Source organism: Anomalospiza imberbis, chromosome 9 (assembly GCF_031753505.1).
Source record: "Anomalospiza imberbis isolate Cuckoo-Finch-1a 21T00152 chromosome 9, ASM3175350v1, whole genome shotgun sequence".
Lineage (NCBI taxonomy): Eukaryota > Metazoa > Chordata > Aves > Passeriformes > Viduidae > Anomalospiza > Anomalospiza imberbis.
Genome location: NC_089689.1, coordinates 13,587,305 through 13,608,414, shown reverse-complemented (window position 1 = coordinate 13,608,414; position 21,110 = coordinate 13,587,305). Strand labels below are relative to the sequence as shown.

Sequence of the window (21,110 nt, the reverse complement as noted above, 5' to 3'; positions counted from 1 at the left end):
CTTTGCATGTGTGATGTACCACAAGCTGTTGAAAAGTAGCACTCAGTTGAGTAAACTTGTCTTTTTCAGCCATGAGCCATCTTAATGGACAAAAAATGTATGGAAAGATTATTCGGGTTACCCTTTCTAAACATCAGTCAGTACAACTACCTCGAGAGGGACTTGATGACCAAGGGCTGACTAAAGATTTTGGTAATTCACCTTTGCACCGCTTCAAGAAACCTGGTTCAAAAAACTTTCAAAATATATTCCCTCCTTCTGCAACACTTCATCTGTCCAATATTCCGTAAGCGTTCACTGTCAGTAATCTGATAATATTTGTGTGAATCACAGCACACTGAACTGACTAATGATTTCCTGCTTATGCTTATTTTCTTCCTGTCTGTAGACCATCAGTAGCAGAAGAGGATCTACGCACATTGTTTGCTAACACTGGAGGCACTGTGAAAGCATTTAAATTTTTTCAGTAAGTAGCTTTTCTGCACATAGCTCTAAAAAAAGGGTTATGCAGCACATCTTAAGAAAAAGTATATATCAAATAGCAAACATTAGGAGCAACCCCTGTAGTGTTCAAGTTCCTAATTCCATTATTTTGTTTCAGAAGAGATCACAAGATGGCACTTCTTCAGATGTCAACAGTAGAAGAAGCTATTCAGGCTTTGATTGATCTTCACAATTACAATCTGGGAGAAAGTCACCATCTGAGAGTTTCTTTCTCTAAGTCAACTATTTAAAAAGGCAGATAGAGAATGAAGGTGTATTGCATTGTTTGGTGTTGTCACCTTTTGACTGTTCAGGAAAGTGGGGACCAGAGTTTGTCTTCTGTGTTTTTTGGTTTTTTTTTCATGCTGTTACCATTCCTCGATTGTTTTAAAAAAAGTAATTAAAAAGCAGTGATGTTAACTGCTTTTCAACTGTTCAACTGTTGTTTAGATAAACCATTGTTTTGTTTAAAAGATTTCAAGTTAATACCACATTTTTTCAACTTAGTTGACGTACGTGCCTTAAAAAGGAAAATTAGTACTGCTGGAATTGCATAACTAGTAAAAAGCAAATTTGGTTGTCTGGGGCACATTGTTACATGATAATTTAAATATGTTTAGGCAGGGGTGTGTAAAAAGGTTAAGTTTTTATTTTCTCCTGCTTGATAGATTTCTTTATCTGCTGGCTTGTCACTTATTTTTCTTTCTAATTGGATAAGATGCATTATGCTGAAAGAGTAAAATTATTTTGATTTTTGCTACTTTTTGCTATGTGTTCTTTTAAAAAAAAGCCTTTTGTATTTCATTGTTCTGGTCTAGATTCAGTTATGAATGTAGGCATTAGTTAAAATTAACAAGGTACAGAATATTAATTTCTTAAAGGACAAAAAGTGACTTCTGTGACTTTGAGCCCTATGTGAAAAGCATTGTGGAATCTTAACCTTTTTGTACACACTCTTGTGGGATGTATCATATAAATGTCAGCACTAAGTAATGTCTTGTTTGTGGCTGAATATTTTTCGTAGATGTTTTTGAAGTTGACATGACTTACGTGCATTTCAATATATATTGCCATCTTTAGTTTGTAATTAAGATATGGAATATGGTTGTGGATTTCTGAGCATGTACAGACTGGTCAAGCTAGTTCAGGAAGTGGTGCATGTATTTTTCAATGATGAAGAAAGTTTGCTGCAAATGCTTGCAGGAAATTTTGTGGCAGTTTTCTAAAACTGACAACCAGGTGGGACCAAAGTTTATGTGCCTTTAGTCTTAATTTACCTTGCATTGTAATATTCAGTTTTAATAAATCTCTTCAAAATATTTTGTATTTAGAAATTGATCTGACTTTACTATAAACATGGCTCAGAATCTGCAGATCCAGTTAATTTGAAAGCAGTTCACTGACAGTCTGAACTGTTATCTTGATTCTGTTTAAATGACCAATACTTTTTAAATTTGATGTACTTAGTTTCAAGATTCATAGATTGTGTTATCTATGTAGAAAAAAAAGGTCATGTATATTTTCTATTAGTTGAGTTTTTACATCTTTAGAATTGTAAAATTCAGTATAGTTTGGAAGTGGCACAATTAAAAATTAATTTTCTAACAAAGTTGGGAGGTTTGATGGTTGTTTAATTTCATTTTGTGTGTACTCTGCTTACCTCTGTAGCATGCTCAATAAACACTTCTGTAGCTCTGTATTCACCTTTTCTGTCTTTCTCTGCTGCTTTCTATCTATTCTCTTCTTTGTTTTTCACTTCTACTGTGCTTCTAAATTCATGTTATTCTCTGCCAGGGTGGGAAAAGCATAATGTTAAAAACTACTATTTATGGCTTTTTACCATAAATCTGATGCTGTGAAAAATACCAACTCTTTATTTTCAGATAGTGACCCCTTTGCAGGCATATGTGCAAATTAAACATTTCCCACCCTGTTATAACTTACTGCTTTAAAGACATAACTTTTATTGTAGTTTGTTAGCTCTCTCTTTCTATCTTTTTAGTTTTTAAGCAGACTTATGCACTAATAGATCTCTCAGGTTTGCCATGCTCTCTTGCTGCAAGTTTCATCTTTCATTTTTTTTGTGTGCGCTAAAGATTTTCTACTAATCATACAGTACACTCATGGGTGAAAGTAGCAAAGGATTTCACTTGAGATCCGTGGACCATACATGTCTGAGAACAGGATACTTCACTTTTTCAGAGTCATGGGTTCAAATGAATATTAGAACAGTTTGGGCACTTCAGTAGTTTTTCTGCTTATTACTTTAAACTGATTGTTGTGGGTTTTTTTTCCCTTTCAATTAGAAATAGGATTTTACACAGTTGCCATTTAAGAGTAACTGAATGATCCTGAGGCATTTGGTAAAAGCTGTCAGCATTCAAATCAAAGCATTTTTCAGTCACTTTCCAGTACAACCACTGTAGGTACATTGATGTCAGAATACTTTGTGAACTGATGTCTTCCTTTGGGTGGCTTTCAAATCAGTAAATAGCTGTCGAGCTTTGGAAGGTCGTGGTATAACGCAGGGGCTTGCGTTAATCTTAATGCGTTGAATAAAATGCATTTAATCAGAATTACACCCAATACATGATATAAGTTATACTCCAGGTATTGCAGTGATCACCCAGTCTGAAGTGCTGAAAGAATCCTATTCATTCATACTCAAAGTTTGTGAATCAGCATCTTTTTACAACTCGAGCACCCAAACACACAGATGTGACTATTTCCAGTGAATTAAGCAGTAGTTAAGGGTCTGACCGAGCTGATCTGTTACATTTTTCAGCTGTACAATATGATGTCGCATATTTTTCTAAAATAAAAGTGTGTCAGATTTCCTTTTGTGTATCGGAATGTGCTTGCGTGTTTCAACTAGAAATGTGACTTGAAATTTGTCATTCTGTGTGTTCAGTTTGTGCTGAATTATTTCCACTCTAAAACGTGTATCAGATAGCATACAGTGATTGCCATATGTGTAATTTTGAAACAACTGTAAACACCTGCACTGTGTGATTATGTACAAATATAGGGGTTTATAAAAGGGTAGCTTACATTCTTCTTGCCAGGCTTATTTCCTTAGAAAGATGTTTCTATACTTTTCTCATTTTGAAAATTTCTGTGGCAAAAATCTCAAGGGAAAGAGTGTATATTGGCTTTGACTTGCTATAAATTCAGCAGCTTTTATTACGAGGTTATATTTGTATCAGCCAAAATTAAAAGTAATGACAGTCATAATTGTCATGAAAGCATTTTTTATTAATCTGAAGAAAATCACTGTTCAGTTATGGATACTTAGTCTTTAAAGTGGTATCTCTTCAGAAAATACAGACCTAGTAATGTCCTAACTCCTAGAACTTTCAAAAACTTGTTTTTCATGAGATGGTAATGCATTTTGTATAGCAATTTGTACATTTTTGTTGTTATAAAATGTAAATGAGTTTCTGTATTTTTAGCTCTTCAGAATGTGAAAAGCATCACTTTTATTAAAATTTTACTAAAAATAAGATTTATGAATAACTTCTTACACTTGATGGAATGTGAGTTTTCAGATTGTTAGTAAAACTGTACCCTAGGCATGGTGATTCTCCAAACTCAGTTTCAGATTTTTAAAATAATTCTGGTATTTTGTCAGAGGGCAGTTGCTGATTTTTATTTCTTTGTGAGTTGTTACATTTTTCTCTGGTGGAGCAATTAAATTGGTTGGAGAAGTCCAAAAATGATCTTTGATCAGGTAACGTTCAGTGGCAAATAGAGTATGTGAGTGAAATAAACCGAAACCTTCTATCATTCTAACTAGAAACTAGGGGAAAACCTCAAAGCTAAGTGAATACATTTAGAAGTATTTCTGTATATTCTGTGATTTAATGTGTTATGAAAGGCACCTTTGCCCTGCAGGAATAACAGTTCACACAACTATTTGTAGCTTGCCATTTTTAATGTTTTACATTAAGAAGTAGTTTTATAAGCCGTTTTACAAAAACAGTTGCTTTGATTTTTTGTACATTTCCTTATGTTTTCTAGTATCTTGCAGCATGACAAGACTAATAAGAGCCTGCTATCTGCAGGATTTAAGGCACTGTGATTTCAAACTCTAGTTTACTCCAGATAATTTGTCTAATTCTGTGCTTAGATAACATGTACTTCTGTCAAAACATTAGAGAAAGATTTGTGGGTTTTTTTGCCAACAGGAATATGAATCCACTCGAGTCCCATCTCAAGAAATGGTTTTCATAATATCAAGTGTGTTACAGTGAGCAAGGCTGCTCAAAAGGTTTGACTGCATTAGGTAGGGATGAGGCTGAAGTCCTTGTTCTGTTCCAGACTCAGAGACAACCTAAAATTCAGTTTTGCTGAGGCGAACAAATTTTCTTTTAAATAATTAGGCAGAATACCTAATGTCTTGGATTTCTGGTGTGTGTAGAAAGGGAGATATGTATTTATATTTATATTTTTATATATATGAACATCTGGAATATTTCTTATCTTCCTGGTTTCTTGGGCAGCTGAGCAGCTGCAGCCTGCTAATGTGATTCCAGCCACACACAGGATAAGAAGAAAGAATATATAGGATTTGGCATGGTATTTTCTACTTAATGGGCCTTGGTAAAGTTAGTCAGTCAGTAGACTGCAGTAATCTTAACTATAGGGAATGATAAACCAATAATTATTCTGTTAGTGCATTGGCTTGCTAGAGCCAGTGACAAAGTTCCTGCCTTGCTGTGGAATTATCAGCCACAATAATGCATCTTTAAAGAATTTCTTTACCTTATTTTTTTCCTTTAATGTAAAAAATTATTTAGTATCACATAATCTGAGTATTTTGAGGTTTGAAATTCTTTCCAGTGCCTCTCCAGTGCATATGTTTGGTCTTTGAGGATGGTTAACAAAATGAGATTGGTGAGTTCCTGCTTCACCTTAAAAAAATTTTACAGCTTGCTATATCTTCTTGTTTTCTGAATTGAGTGAGTTTTCCTCTGATCAACAAACTAAATTTAGAAGAGGGTTACGTTGCTTTGTTTTTTCCCTTTCACAGTTTACAGCATGTGGTGTTTAAATCTATTCTTTCTTGATTAGTTCTGCAGGCAGGCAACAAAGGAAAAGTGAAGAACTTTTTTTTCCTTGGGAAAAATGTGAATTAAATGCAGATTGACTTAAATGTCTGAAAAAACTTAGCTGAAACTAGCACTCTATTATGGGAGAGTTCTGCATGTTTTGTGAATTTTAGCCAGGTTTCACTGGGAAATGAGGCGTGTGTAATTGCCCCATATCTGTGTGAATGTGCTGTTCCTGAGATAACCCCTGTATCTTCCATGTCATGCCTGTATCCTTTGGTTGCCTTCCTGGCAGGCCGAGGGGATGAAGGTCTCCAGTAGAAAGGCATTTCTGTTTCTATCCTCGTGCTTATTTGGCTTGCTAGGTCCAAGTCCTTGCTTTCAGTCCTGCGGGCGAGGGAGGGGAGGATCAGGTTTGTCGTTTGCTGGGACTTCTCAAACAGGCATGGACCTGCCTCTCTCCCTCTTAATGGGCAGCAGCTGGTGAGGTAGCCAGCGTGGTGGGGCCTGGGGATGCTGGGTACAGGACTCGAGAAATGAAAGGGAAGGGATATTTTGCAGAAGGAGCTCAGTATTGCACAGAGGAGCATTGAGGGTGTTTTGGTAGCTTGTTTTCAGTTGTTTCTTGCATAAATAGATGTGAAAAATTATTGACAAGGTGAGAAATGTTGGCTGAATAATTCTGTAGGGGTATTTTACAAACTAGTGTGAAAAAAAGTAGTCCAATTTATGAATCAAATGTGATGTATTTTAACTTCAGCTCAACAGGTACAGGAGTGTCAGAGCTGCAGACTGCTGTGGAAGCTGGTTTTACTAGGATGAGTACTTATCATCCCTGGAAGCCAGCAAGACTGAAAGCCTGAAGCCTCTAGCTCTAGGTTAGGCTACATGTCAGGGTAGTTTAGGATGATTGACACTGATACTGGCCAAAGAGCTAGATAAAGTGAGCTAGTGGGATCCAGGAAGAGATTTGTTAGAGGAGTCATCAAGTGACACGTGAGGACTGGCGTTTTTTGATGAAAAATATAAACTGTAAAATTTCTGACTGTCTGTATTCCATGGCAGGTTATGCCAGAGTCCTTTGGGCTAACCGTATTCCCCCTAGTTCCCTAATGCCCGGGGCTTATCTCTGACAGCATCAACACTCTTTGAAGATCTCAGCTGAAATCGTGCTGGACTGGTCTGTTCTTTTCTGAAACAAGAAAAGTTTTCTTGGCAGCTGCATCTGACAAGCACCAGTGATTTATTGCATGTGGTGGGATACCAGACTTTCCACGCTAAAACACTGGCAATCCTCAGCTAGTGAAGAGTCCTGGTGCTGTGCCAACAAAGTACTCCTTTCATCATGCTGTGCCTTGTTGTCTAAGCATTAACCTTCAGGTATTGACTTAGATAACTTGAGTAAGCTTTTTGTGAATGTTTATCTTTCAAAATGAGGGAGCTTTCCCTTTTTTCCTCTCTTTCCAGAGAGAGGGAGATTTTCCTGTTGATTACAGAAAATAAACTAGAGGTTGCCATTTTCCAATTCTTAAACAAATTTTGGTTGACCTCAACCATTTTGTGCAGAAGTGTGTCTAACTTGTTTAAACTCTGATGGCTGAAGTCACATAACCTCCTCAGTCTGTATCAGTGCTCCTAGACTGCAAGGAAAAAATAATCTTGACCTAAATCTTTTGTTGCAATTTAAAAGTCTGCTTTTGTTTTTAGAAAGTGGTCATTTTCATGTTCCTCTTAGATGGAAGATGGAGCTAAACCTCATCTTCTTTCAAGAGTAGTTACATTAAAATACCTGGTTAACAGTAGATAACCTTTTCCTACTGGTGGCTCTTCACTTAAAATAGTTCTTATAAACAGAGGTGCCATCCTGTTACAATTGAAAAAAAATATTCTTTTAATTAGAGAACAGTAACACCAAGCACTTCTGCACTGCTGTGGGTGAACTCTAAATAGGTTTTGTCTTGCAGGTGCCATACCTTGCTTGAGCACATGTACAGCAAGTTTAGGTCCACCAAGGCATGTGCTGTCATTTGTGGCAATGGAAGAATTGCCACATCACCACCCATTATTGTTGGCAAGTGACTGGAGTTGCTCAGCACAACTGAAGTCTGTAGAGTGCAAGTGATCAATATTAACATTTATTTGCGATTTTCTTAAGGATACCTGGAAAACTTTAAAAGTTGTTTGCTTTTCAAAGCAAACAGGTAAAGTATCTAAACATTTTTACAGGACTGTAGACTGTTGGTTTGTATAAGCTGTGATCTATACATTTTTACACAGATCTTCTGAATAAGTTGCCCTAAGGAAAGGGATTCCACATTTCATTTAATTTCTGATTTCAGCTTTAGCAAGTATTGAGCCAGTTAAAACTTGGATTTTTGCTGATCTGAAACATACACATTGTTTTTCAGTCCACAGCAGCTTCCTCAATTTCTGAAGATGGGAATTCTGTAAAACATAGCTTTTTTCCAGGGTGATTTCAAACAACCTACATTCTATACTCCTGCATAGCTAAAGAAAGGTACAAAGATTCTTCCTCTGCTGGGAGCAGTTATCCAGCTGCCTTCTGGGCTTAGAACTGCTTGGTAAGCTTCCAGACAGGTGTACTGGAAAGGAAATATATTGTGCTTTGGTGTACCTGGACAGCAGTACAAACCCTAAACTTCCCTCAGCAAGCCCTCACACTTGAAGCAAAACCTGGTCAGGTTCCTGGGAATTCAGGCCTTGCAGATCAGTGTTCATAGGACTCTACAGCACTTCTGAGATCCTTAGGTAACAATAGCCAATTGCACCCATGATTTCAGAACTTTTGGGGTGAGTTCTGTAGAGTGAGATTAGGGCTCCCTGCATTTCAGGCTCTTGGATTAAGACACTGAGTAGCCCTAGAAAAATCTAGGAGCCCTTCAGTCTATTTTGAGGAAATTCCCTCATAAGACATCATTAGATATTGAAAGTTATATTCATTTCAGCTTCACTTAGGATTTAGCAACCTGCTTGAACCCTGAGTAACCAACATCCTTGTAACACTCTAAGAGAAGCTCTTAAAATGCAAATTTTTTTTTAAATTATATTTGAAACCTAATGTTATGCTCTGAATAATGCTTATGTAATTAAAGAGTTATATTTTTCAGTCCCCTATTGTCTATTTCTGTAGTAAATGTTACTTATATTTATTTTAGCAGAATTTAATAGCAGTCAGTGTAGAAGTTGGTGAACTTGCAGGAGGATTACCACTTGGAACAACAGACATTAGTTTTCTGTGCTGGAAAAAACAAGTCCAGGCTTCTGGCACTTAGAAGGTGGTATCTAGGCAACTGCCACTGAACGCCAAGATCTTCTCTTGTGCAGACATCTGCCCTGCCAAAACCATGTTCCTAGGGAGAAGAGAAAGTTCATCCAGATGTAGTGACTGAGTATGCAAAGAAAATGTAACTGAGGACAAATCCTGTAAATACTGAATTGCTTCACAAGAACTTCAGCTCCCTAGAGATGAGACAAGTAGCCGAAAGCTTCCTCTGCACACACCATGTGAAAGGTGGCTACTGCAGGGCACGTGTCCTGAAGTTGTACCCTCTCTCAGTTGGTTTCAGACTATATCCTTGCACTCCTTTTTATAAGACTGCTTTTTCTTCCTTTTCCAATTTCAAAAATGAATTTGAAAGTTTTGAATTTGCAGTGTTTTAAGGTTTTTTTAAAATCTGTCAAGCGGCACTATGCAGATGAGCTGTGTGTCACTGTGAGGCCAGGTGTGATTTACTTAAAACTGGAAATAATGTAAGACACTGAATGTAGCTGAGACTTCACTTTTGCAGATTAATAATTGTCATAAATACTGCTCTGATCTTTGGGCTGCCTTAATCTGTAGAACAAAATCTCCTGTTGAGTAAGTATGTATACATCAAGCTGCCTTTCTCTGTCAGGAAACAGAATGCCTGCTTGCCACCACTCTATTGTTCAGAGACAATAACAACTCCTTCTACTGATAAAGGGCTGATGTTTTAAACTCGTTGATTTATATGAGTTATCAGGTTTGTTATAGACTTCCTTATTCTTCTGTGTTTGGCAATTTTAGAAGTGTTAGTGTCAAAATACCTTACACTTGTTAGCATTTAAGCACCTTCTTTTGCAAACATTTCAAGCAGTAAGGAAGATGGAACAGTTACAAGTTTCAAATATTTTGGATGTCAGCTTTGTTCCAAATTTGATTTTAAGATACTTAATGCTTGTAAAATTGCAACTGGGTTTTAAAAGTCTAACATGTACAGCTGCCTGATTCCTTGTACAAAATGTGATGAAAGATTTAGCTACACACAACAGACACATAACTTTAAATATATTGGTACTAATAATGTAACCTATTTCTCTCTCCTATCCCTTGGTTAACATGGCTGTCAAGGATGGGAGTGCCAAATGCTCCTCTTGCTCTGTAAGAAGTAGCCAGGAATCGTTCAGGAAGTGCTTTCACTTTACAGCTGGGCCGTTCTTAAGGCTTGCTGCTATTCAGGGGGTTAGTTCTGCTCCTGCCATTCTTGCTTCGGGTCTTCTGCCAGCTGTGATGCCTGTCTTCTTGCCCTTCATCTGCATGATTCAACCTGCTAAACTGACAGCATCCCTACCAAAAAAGTCAAACTTCTGCCTTGTCTTCTCCCTCTCCCCTTTTTGATATTAGTTTTTGCGCTTTGGTGATCTGAACCTGGTCACTGAATGGTTACAGAAATACTAAAGGAGATGGAGCATATTCCTGGGAGGAGGGGGGAAAACAACTCTGCCTGCTTCAACAGAAGTCAAATATCAGCTAAAATGTAAGAAAATCTCATATTTTGAACATTTTAGCTGAGATAGTTGATCCAGCCCTAAAGAATGGAACTGTCATAGATTTTAGATACAGGTGGAAATACTGAGTTACTCTAGGACTTCAGATAATAAACACCTTGATATTTTTTGACTTAAGTGCCCATATGAATGTCTTTAGTTTCTAGACATTACTAATTACTAAAATACTGTATATTACACAGACTTGCAACATAAATTAACATAATAAAGACATCACTTTATAACAGCAGCTTATGAAATAGTCTGCCACACACTGCCAAATAAGTGGATTACATCAGCTTCATGGGCTATGTGAAATGTTTTGCTTAAGTAACATTATTTAACTTCTTAACTTCTTTTTTCATTTTCACAGTGAAAAGGGAAAAAAATACCTGTAATTATGGATTAATGATCTCTGGGATGCTGTTTATTTTGCATAGGTTTTTTTTGGGGTGTTGTGCTTTTTTCCCCTACCTTTTGCCTATCTTGCCTCTTTTGTTGTGTTTCTATCATTGCTGCTTTAGGTCCAAGCAGGATTCACCAGGCACAGCTCTTTTGAAGTCTCTGGTTATTATCTGGGTGGGATTTTCCTGTTCTCTTTCCAGACATGCTCTTTTGAAACAATGTGTTTGTTCCTTGTTAATCATGCTTAGAATTATGTTTGCTTTTAAATGATGGATGCCATAAGTTTCTTAAAGCAAAGCTTCTCTTTGATTTTGAGGTGTCAGATATGTTGTAAAGGCCATTAGAATTCTTAAATAAACACTTCTGATTTTTGAGTCATCACTGTACTACAAGAAGAGAAATACAAAAAAATGCTGCTTCATGAGCCAGGGTTTTACTGCTTTATGGTGACAGATAATGGTAATATTTACTACTTATGAGCCATGCACATAAATCTACATATTTATGTAGTAATGAATACAGTAAAATATTGTGGCATTCCTACTTAGAACATAATTGCCATGTATATTAACACAGATCTGGATGTCATAGAAAGTGAGCCAAAAATAAAGGTGTTTTACCAAATTGATTCAGTACTATGGGACTATTTTAAGAAGCTGTAATAAGGGAGGTTCTTGAGAAATAGACTGAAATATTTCTGTTTATATGTAATGACAATGTAAAGGTGATAAGCAGTGTCATTCTTACAGCTGATTACATGCTGCAAAGGTAGATCTTGCACTAAATTTCTGGAGTGTATTAATAGCTCTGTTCTTTAGAGTCAAAGCAGATAGAAAATTGAATTAAAAAAAGAAAAAGTTCTGCTAGACTTGGTTTACTCTTTTCTAAAACTTTGCACGTCTCTTCCCTCTTGCTTTACCATGTCTTCTTTTTCATTTTCAATTTATCTCAGCCTAGATATACCAAACCTTAAATGAAATTAATGTTTTTCTTTTCTCTACCTTAACACCTGCCTGTCATCACACCACCTGCCCCAAGTTTGGAGCATTTGCATTGTTTACATTGATTGGTTTTGAAAGCTGCTCTCCTGATCTGTTCTCCATCCAGCATTGCATCCTTGTACCTTATTCCCTTGATGTTCTTGCCTCCTTGTCCTCTGTGCACCACCCTTCCCCTGTGAATGATCCCCCCGCTCTTGCTTTGGGCTCCCTTTGCTTGTTGGAGGTGTAATGGTGCTATGGCAAACCCAGCACCCAAATGCTCTTGTTGGCCCTCTGCAGGTGTGAGCACGCTGGGAACTCTTGGGTTTGGGAGCAGTTTCAGGAACTCCTTGTCTTCTCCAGCCACAACTGACCTTGGGAGGACTTAATGATTGTAAACCTGAGCAGAGAGAGTGCTGCCTTGTGACGTACCATCTTCATCCTTCACGTCCTGTGTATGGAGCACTGGCCCAGGAGACCTCACCTACAAGTGCATCAGAGGCTGTGCAATGGGGGACTTGAGCAAGACTGTTCAGAACATCACAAGACTTACCAGCAAGCTGTCCAGGTAACGGTGACGGTCTTGATGCAGAAATGACGGGTGGGAATGTTGAGGATGTGTTTTCTATGGATGTGTGTACAGGTTGAAATCAGACTTTAAATCCTGCTGGATAGTTATAATGGTGGTAGCAGTGCTTCTAAACACACACCAGAGCTTTCCATTTTATTGATGTGCAAAGCAAAATAAGAGGGTTTTTTTAAGGTTCTGACCCAATCCCTTTCCATCTGTATGGGCCTGTTTCTCAGGAAAGATACTTACGGGATATGGCAGAATTGTTATTTAGTTTGGGTTTTTTAGATCACAAAATCCACTGCTGTACTAAAGGAAGGGCTAGTAATGAGAAAGGATCAATTGACAAGAGAAAGGGTGATTGCTAGGGTTGAGCAGGGAAAATGTACGTGCTGCTCTCAGGGTTTTCTTAAAACAGTTTCTTTCAGCATGTTCTCTAATGACCTTGAAGGTGAGGTTAATTTGATATTGATCAGATTAACAAATGTAAAATCTGGTAAATAAAAGCAATTAATTGAAAATAGTGAGGAGGTTGAATAAAAGTAAGGAGAGATTTAACATTTGGAAGAAGAAGAGGCTGAACTGCTGATGTCCTGAAGTTATGCAAGAACTTGTGACTCCTTGTTACTTGCTAGAGAGAACTTTGATTCCAGGGGCCTCTTGTGCTTCAGCATTTGATGCTGTTCACACTGAACCAACCACTGAAGCACGGCAGAAAATAAGGTCTTGTCTCCCAGGATTTCTAGTTGGATTGCGAGCACCCAGACTTTCTTTACAGGCTTGTATTTAATTAGTCCTAACATGGCCCAGGAAAGCAGAGGAGATTTTGAGCTCGCTGTCAATGTTATGTTAAAGTACCGTGTTCTTGTGTCACGTTTATGTTATTGAAAGAGGTAGAAGGATGTTGAGATTTAAAAGACCTGTTTCTGAGCCTTGGCTGCAGACTTGGGTGTCAGACACATGAGCATTCCTCTGTTTAGTGTTAGTGTTGGTCCTTGTCTCTGACCTTCATGGCAAATACTCTGCCTTCTTGCTAAAGATGCACAGTGTCAGTGCAGGATGTGGGACACCTGCGCATCCTCATTTCCTTGATTCATGCAAATCCTCATTCATTCCTGATGAGCACATCTTTCCACAGATGCTGACAGGTCATGAGAGTAAACCTAGCAGCACACCCCATGTGCTCAGAATTCATGATCCTCGTCTCTTCCAAAGCAAACCCTGTAGTCTGTTCTTCACAGCACCTTGTGTTCTGGGAGGCGCTGGGGTTTATGGAAAGCTTGACACTCCTAGCAGGGAAGCTCCAGTTTGCATTGTGCACTAACATCTTGAGTAGAGGCTTTAGGCAGATGCTTTTTCCTACTGTTGCTGCTTACTCTGTCCTTTACATATAAATGAGAAGATGTGAGAAAAATCAGCAAGTGAGCCCAGGCACCAGGCTGTTTGCTTTCATGCAGTGGGCAGAGAGAGAAAATGAAGTAGTGTTAACTGCCTACCTCACTGCCTCCTTCAGCCCATTCTCATCCCATGAGTCCACTGAAAAGCCTCTCACATTTCTGTACTAGAAATAACATTAGCAGGGAAAAAAACCCAACCACGCTCCACTTCATATACTGCAGCTGTATCATCTTTTCCCAGGTGCCCGTGTTGCTTTTAAGAAAAATAATAGAAACAATAGAGGGGAAAGACAGAGCACAAACAATTCCCACTCTTCCCCTTGAAGTGAGCAGTTTAAAAATGGGCTTATTTTGTTAGAATTCAGGGTAAATGCTTTTCAATAGATGAGAGATACTTTAGCTCAGTTCCAATGGACTCCACCAAATCAACCTCCCACCCAATTCAATTAATTCCCTTCCCCTTGTGTGTAAGGAACAAGGTTTGGATATAAAAACACTAAATGTAAGATTAAAACGTCTACAGAGATGATCAGAAGGGAGTCTATTTTAATAACCCTCTCAGATTGCTGTGCATGAGATGTGGAAGTAGGAGGTTTAATCTCAGTGCAGTGCCTTTACAATTATAATCAGAATTGAGCTGAGTATTGGTCAATAGAAAATTTGCTCCTCAGGGTAGGGAAAGGACTGTAGCAAGAATTAAGTCTCAGGATGTTAGTGAAGGAAACCATCTGAAAAGAATAATCAACTGCCGTGGTATAGATCTCGGGTTCCCAGAAAGAATTGTTCAAAATTAAACAAAAACCCAGAGCAAGAAACAGCAGAAAATTCACAGAGACTAAGATGATCACTGTGCAAGCATGAGAGAAACACAAGCTCCGAGTGCATGATGTTTTCCTTTGGTGATTTTCTTGCTTTAAGATATTTACAGCTGGTGTCAGCGTAAAAGGAAGAAGTTGTTCAGTCTTTCCTTATGCCCAAGATTGGTTCCTGTTGGCTCCTTTGAAGGCAGGGAGGCCGTGCAGAGAGAGGGCTGGGCAATCACCAGCCATAGGAAGTTCTACAAGCGAAAGTGCTGGGCTCAGCACCTGGGATGGGGCAACCCTGGATGTACAGACAGACTGGGGAATGACAGGCTGGACAGCAGAAAGGGGCCTGGGGGACCTGGTCAAGGGAAAGTTGAACATGAGCCAGCAGTGGCCTGGCAGAAGGTACATCCGTGTCCTAGGGACATCAGGGACAGCATGGCCAGCCAGGCAAGGGAGGGGATTGTCCCGCTCTGCTCTGAGCTGGGGTGGCCTCACCTCAAGTGCTGGAGGCAGTTCTGGGTGCCACAAAAGAAAAAAGACATTGAGCTGTTAGAGAGGATACAAAGGAGGGCAACAAGGATGGTGAAGGCTCCAGAAAGGAAACTGTATGAGGAGTGGCTGAGGTCACTTGGTCTGTTCAGCCTGAAGAAAGGGAGACTGAGGGAAGACCTCACTGCAGTTACAACTTCCTTGTGAGGGGAAGAGGAGGGGCAGACACTGATCTCTTCTCTGTGGTGACAGTGACAGAACCTGAGGGAATGGACTGAAGTTGTGTCTTGCGAGGTTTAGGTTGGATATCAGGAAAAAGTTCTTCACCCAGAGGGTGTTTGGGCACTGGAACAGGCTCCCCAGGGAAGTGGTCACAGCAGCAGCCTGGCAGAGGTCAAGAAGCTGTTAGACAGCACTGTCAGGCACAGGGTGTGACTCGTGGCAGGGGTCCCATGCAGGGCCAGGAGTTGGACTTGATGACCCTGTGGGTCCCTTCCAAATCAGCACATTCTGTGATTCATACTCAAAACAGGAAATGGTTTTAGCAAAAGGTACTTGACAAAAAAAAATTCTGGAATTACAGCACATATTCATGAAAATGTTTGCATTTCTGCAGGTTCTGACCACCTATTAGCATTTCAGATTTTCCTGTCAGTGTGTAAATATTAACAAGTCAGGATGCTTTTTATGCCAAGGCAGTTTACTGTGAGGGTAAGGTATTGCCTTAATCCTTTTTAAAGTTGAAGATTTTCTAATATCAGCCATTAACCACAATTGTTAGTCCCCCATGATTTAAATAGTGCAGTAGAGGTGTCCATTTCTTATGCAGAAGAAGTAGAATGTACAGTGTGCAGTTTCCTTAAGTCAAATCTTAGGCACATGATATGATACTTGAAATTACCACTTCAATTTAAAAGTGAATCTTGTTTTCAGAGAGCTGACAGTTATGATGTCTTTTCAATATATTTATCACTGCTTCTGAATAATGAAATTACAGGACTCAAGGAAGTGGGATCAGGCCTCATCTTTGAAAACTGTCTCTGTTGGGGAACAGTCTGGCAAGGCCAACAGCAGCCAGCTAACCCTGTCAGTCATACCACATCAGGCTGGGATTGCCTAGGAAAATATATCAGAAATACCAGCCTGGGGCACAGAAATCAGCAAAACTGGCACCAATGGGGGGAAAAAGTCATTGGAGGCAGATTGTTTATTTTGTGTGAGGGTAAGACAGATAAAGCAAGGTCAAATAATGGGTAGAGAGGTATGGCAACATATGCAAAACTCTATTTTACTGCAAACTGCAGGAATCACCTCCATATATAAGAGCTGCAAGATATAGCAAAAAACTTGTAAAGTTGAATATAAAATGAATATTCTGGAGTGAACATAATCTAATTATTTGGGAGTTCAGATGAAAGTGATGCTAGTTCTTCTTAAAAACAGCACTGATGCTCTGGAAATCTTGAACAAGCTATTAAGGAATTACCAGATTACAGGCAATTTTTTTTTTTAATTTGCTTCCAGTGCAAATGCATATGGTGCCGCTGTGTCTCAAGCAATAAACAAGCAGATGTCAGAAATGTAGCCTGTGTCTGACACTGCTTGAGCTGCCTCTGCCTCCCCAGAGCCTGAAGCTGCAGCACATTTCATGGTGCCTACCAGAGTCAGAGCACCAGCTTGAAATAGCACTGAGAGCCTGGGGAGTGTCACAGTGCCATCGGCCTCACCCATGTGTCCACCTGAGCTTATCTCCCTTCTTCAGACAAGAGATCAGACCTGGCCAGTGCTCCTGAGAGGGAGGAAGGGCCTGAGCTGTACTCTCAGTCATTCTGACTGTTCCAGGTGGATTATTTGGATGATTGCAGGATCATTTGGTGGCTTTCTCTCATAAGACATCTTTGAACCCAGCCTGCCTTAATCTAGTCCTGAATAGAAGTTAATTTAGAGCTATTCAGAAACTAATTTAGAGAGGTTTACTGAGCTCTCTTCAAGAGAGCAGTCTTTTAGGATTCCATTTCTAAATCGTGATTTTTCTTTTTACTGTGGTTTCCAGGCTCTGCATCAGGGAAAAATATCTTGGTTACTATTGCAGGACATGAGATGGTGGTTAATGGTAGTTATGTTATCTTTTAAGAAGTGCTGAATTCTTCTTGAAACACTGATGATACCTTTAAACAGCACATGTGGCACACCTGTGTGGCTCTTAACCCCACTAGTACAGACAGAGACACCAACAGCAGCTTGCAGTGACCCCTGGATTGCAGCAAACACCCAGTTTTCTCTATTTTTTCCCAGGAATCTCACTGCTGTCATTCTCGTTACACACATCCTACCAACTGTTTGTCATCTTGCCACCAAACAAGCTCCTGAGGCCCAGTGATGCTGTTAGATGAATCCCTGGCCACCTTGCACCGGTCCTGCATTCTCCTGAAGAGCACATGGGTATGAACACCATGTCCTAGGAGGATAACAGGGCTGGTTTACCTAGAGAGGTAACCGGATACTGTCTGAGAAACCTCAGTATTGCCAATAACAAACCTAGGAGCAGCTGGCACTGGGTTTTCTGTGACACTTTTTATGCATTTTAATTGCCAGTGGTCTGAAGACTTTGGATGAACCTCATTCTGAATTTCAGGCTCTTGTGTCTCGAGGCCATCAGATGTATCAGGTGCTGAAGAGATTGAGCAGCGAACGCATTTGGGGCCATGCAAGCACCACAGAATTGGCTCCTGGTCTGCATGTTGGCCATCTGGCATAGGATTTCTTTTGTGAGGGTAGGGCCTTTGGCCAATTTATTGTATCTGACAGGTTCAGAACAAGGGCTATACTGCATGAATTGTGGGGCAGTGTAGAAACAGGCAGAGATTAGTGTCCCCTGTTGCTGATTACAAAAAGCCCTTTGGGGGCATTGTGAAGACTCCTGCTCTGGAGGAGTAATATGTTTTCTTGGTGATGCATCAGTGTTTTCTGACTGAAATGACTCTAAAACAATAATTCTTTAGGTAACACAGAGTAAGAGCAGGAAGGATAGAGGTGAACTTGGAGGAGGTGAGCTTTAGGGCTTCCCCCCTAAATCTGAAATGTGGCACCAAGGCACCCAGGTGAGCACTCACCAGGCTGCTTCACTTGCAAGACAAACATGCAGCTTAGCCCAGGGCACCCCCCCTTGCTCAGAGCTCTTCTTCACTTCAGCTGAATTGTATCCACCACCTGATCCCGCCTGTGCAAACGGGGCATGACCTGTTGATGGCACGGTTTGCATTGACCTTAAACTGAGATATTTTAATTCATATTTAGCGTGAGGAAGAAGTAAGACCTTCCATGTTCACATGGCACACCTTTCTGTGCCCATGCAACCCAGTCTAAGATCTGCCCCTAAATTTCAGCTGATTGCAGGAGTTCAGGATTTTCCTGGACTGTCAGGTTGGGAATCTGAGTCTTGTTGTCAGAGAGAATTTATGAAAAAATTGTGGTTGGTGGAGAAGTTAACTCAGGCTGAGATGTTTTCTTTTTCTGTTACTCCTTCCAGTCAGATAACTAAATTGATTAAAAAGCTGTTTTTAAAACAGAGAATTACTCAGTCTTTTGTAGTTCCTTTCACAAGAAAAACGTGCTCAATAGAAAGGAGCCTAAGGTTTGCAGTAGAGAGAGATAGCCCTGTAATCTTTGTGTCTATGTGTGGGAAGTACTTGAAAATTGCCTCCTACAGACAGATTAGTGAATTGTTGGGAGAGGAAAGTTTCTTAAAAATTACGCTTTGCATAAACTTTAAATTGCAGAAAACATCTCTATTTTCCTGTTATCTCCATTATTTATGTACTATCTGAAACAAATGTCAGGCTGACACCTCACAAATTGTTTGCTACTGATTCTCCTATTACTTTACAGATGTTCCAAAAGTTTTCACACCAGCCTCTCAGAAAATATCCAAAGATGAGAGGAGGTTTCATTCTGTAGCATCATTGTTTTGGCAGGTATGAAGAAAGTTGAGTGGGCTGATCACATGCTTCCCATCTGTCAGCTCATCATTGTTAATAGGTGCTTGAAGGAAAATTGCAGTTATTTCACACAGCACTGGAAGCTGAAAGTTCATATGTCAAGAAAAGATGGACATGGAAATAACAGACTTTTTTATCTACAAAAGACATCCCTGTGCTGCCCTGTTGGGGGTAGTTATCTTTTGTGCACTTGTGATCTTGGTCTAATATGGATTTGCTGATGCTCACTGAAAAGGACATTACTCTCAGTCTGGGCCTGTCTTCCTCAAGACATTGAAATGTAGAGCAGGATTTTTCCAGTAGTGCTGAAGTCCCCGTAAAGGTCGACAGGGACCTACAGTGTAGAGGTATTCCTGATTCCTGGAACTATAGCTCATTCCTGAGTGCCAGCTATTGCCACCTCTCTCTCAGTTGCTGTGTGTATTGCTGTTTCTTACCCACAGAGGTAAGGGTACAGCAGTTCACAGGAGCAGGTCCATATATCCACCATGGATAAAAATTCCTCCCAATGCATGTTGGACTCTATACCTTTAGTGGTTTCAATGACTAAACCATAACATTTCCTTCTCTTGCTTGTCTGAAACCCATTCTAACAACCCAGTCAAACTGTCCACATCTGTGGCTTCTTGGGCTGCAATTTATCTCAGATGATAAATACAGAAAGCTGTGCTTAACCCGGATTAGAGGCATCCTGCAGTGTTGAAAACAGCTCAGTGCTTGCAGCTTTGGGTACAGCATATTACAGCGTGACAGTAGCATGGCTGAGTTGTTAAAATGGCCATTTTGCCATTTGTAGTGCACCAAATAAAACTTGTCCTGCTATTGATTGTTAAGAGCAGCTAAGCGAGCTCTTCAGTGTGATTAATCTCCCTTAAATTTAGCTGCCTAAATATTAGGCATCTCATCTGAACCAGTCATCTACCGTAGTCTCAAAATTAGTCATCAGAGATAAGCAGCTCAACACTACCTGTGTCAAGAGAGGTTTCTGGCAGAGATAGGGAGTTAAGCCATCTCTAGAGGTAACTGTTTTTCTCCACTCTTTCTGACTTCATTTAGTGACTTTTGACAGCAAGGCAAGGGAAGCTCTCTTCTTTGTTCTGTTTTCCAAAAGTATCTTTTCCATTGCAGCTATCAATAGCCTTCCTTTTAATTATGAAAAAAAATGTCTTTGTGTGTGAAGCACCACCTGGATTTGTTGCCCTGATTTTAAGTTATTGTCCCTTATTTTCTTGTTGTTTCTCCTGATTGTGAATTAGAATAATTTCCAAGGTTGAGTGAAAAAGAAACGTTCTTTATTCTTTATTTAAACACATTTTTTTCCAGTAATCAATAGCACAACTGGAACTCTGGGTTTCAATGCTTTCTCCTTAAAAACATAGATCAGAGTGTTGTGAAGCTATACATCTTCCCTGTCAAACATTTAATTTATTGTGCTGTTCATTTATAGCTAGAGACTAGAGAACTGTTGGTTGACAAAAGAGGATGGATGACTCTTTTATTGAGTCCTTATACAGCTGGCAGAAGATAGAGAAAATGGAGGAAGATGTGCAACACTCATTTCCAACTTCTAATAAATTGTGGATGGATCACAAGGAATTTATGCTAACTTAAATATCTTTCCAAAGGATCAGGAATTGACAATCATTTGTCTCCTTCACTGTGGTTAAACTTTAGCATCAGAAAGCAGGTTAAGTAGAATCTTCAATAGCGGTGCACAACAGCTAATGTGGATATAGACAAATAAACAGTACGATCCATTTCTAACTCAGTTATGGCTATTGCTTTATCCCTCTGAAGCTAAAGCAATATTAGCATTTGAACAGTTCTTATTTAGTGTTATTTATCCCATTATATGTCAGTGCTCCTTGTCAAGTAAGGGTATTATGGTGGTGGCCAAGTGATTTCAGTACTTCTCTGGGGCTCAGTTTGTTGGTGTGTGCCCAGGAGGGTCCTGCTGGGGGAGTGCTCTGAGTCCCAACTCTGCTGCTGCTGCTGCCTCAGAACTTCTTGGTTATGAGGCACTGGGCATCCTTCAGTCACCACTCCTGCAATTGTCTTCCTTTGGTCATTTTGATCTACACAGAAATTCTACCATGGCAGAAAAATACAGAATCTTATTGG

At 39.5% G+C, this 21,110-nt stretch overlaps 1 protein-coding gene and 1 long non-coding RNA gene across 7 annotated transcripts in view; one reads left to right on the top strand and one right to left on the bottom strand.

Moving 5' to 3' along the window:
* PTBP2 (polypyrimidine tract binding protein 2) overlaps positions 1 to 2,092 on the top strand; it is a 47,021-nt gene extending 44,929 nt beyond the window's left edge. For 4 of the 6 annotated variants that reach the window (XM_068199763.1, XM_068199761.1, XM_068199767.1 and 1 more), the window contains 3 exons: positions 70 to 286; positions 389 to 466; positions 602 to 2,092. In XM_068199763.1, the coding sequence (XP_068055864.1) occupies positions 70 to 286; positions 389 to 466; positions 602 to 734 (428 nt within the window). In that variant the 3' untranslated portion in view covers positions 735 to 2,092. The remainder of the gene's footprint in view (positions 1 to 69; positions 287 to 388; positions 467 to 601) is intronic. The other 2 variants (XM_068199764.1, XM_068199762.1) reach the window with 1 other exon arrangement.
* A 6,577-nt stretch (positions 2,093 to 8,669) lies between these two features.
* On the bottom strand, positions 8,670 to 10,139 carry LOC137479348 (uncharacterized). Its single transcript, XR_011002177.1, has 2 exons — positions 9,997 to 10,139; positions 8,670 to 8,905 (listed from the first exon to the last, which is right to left on the bottom strand). It is a non-coding gene; the product is annotated as an uncharacterized lncRNA (long non-coding RNA).
* Positions 10,140 to 21,110: the final 10,971 nt, after the last annotated feature.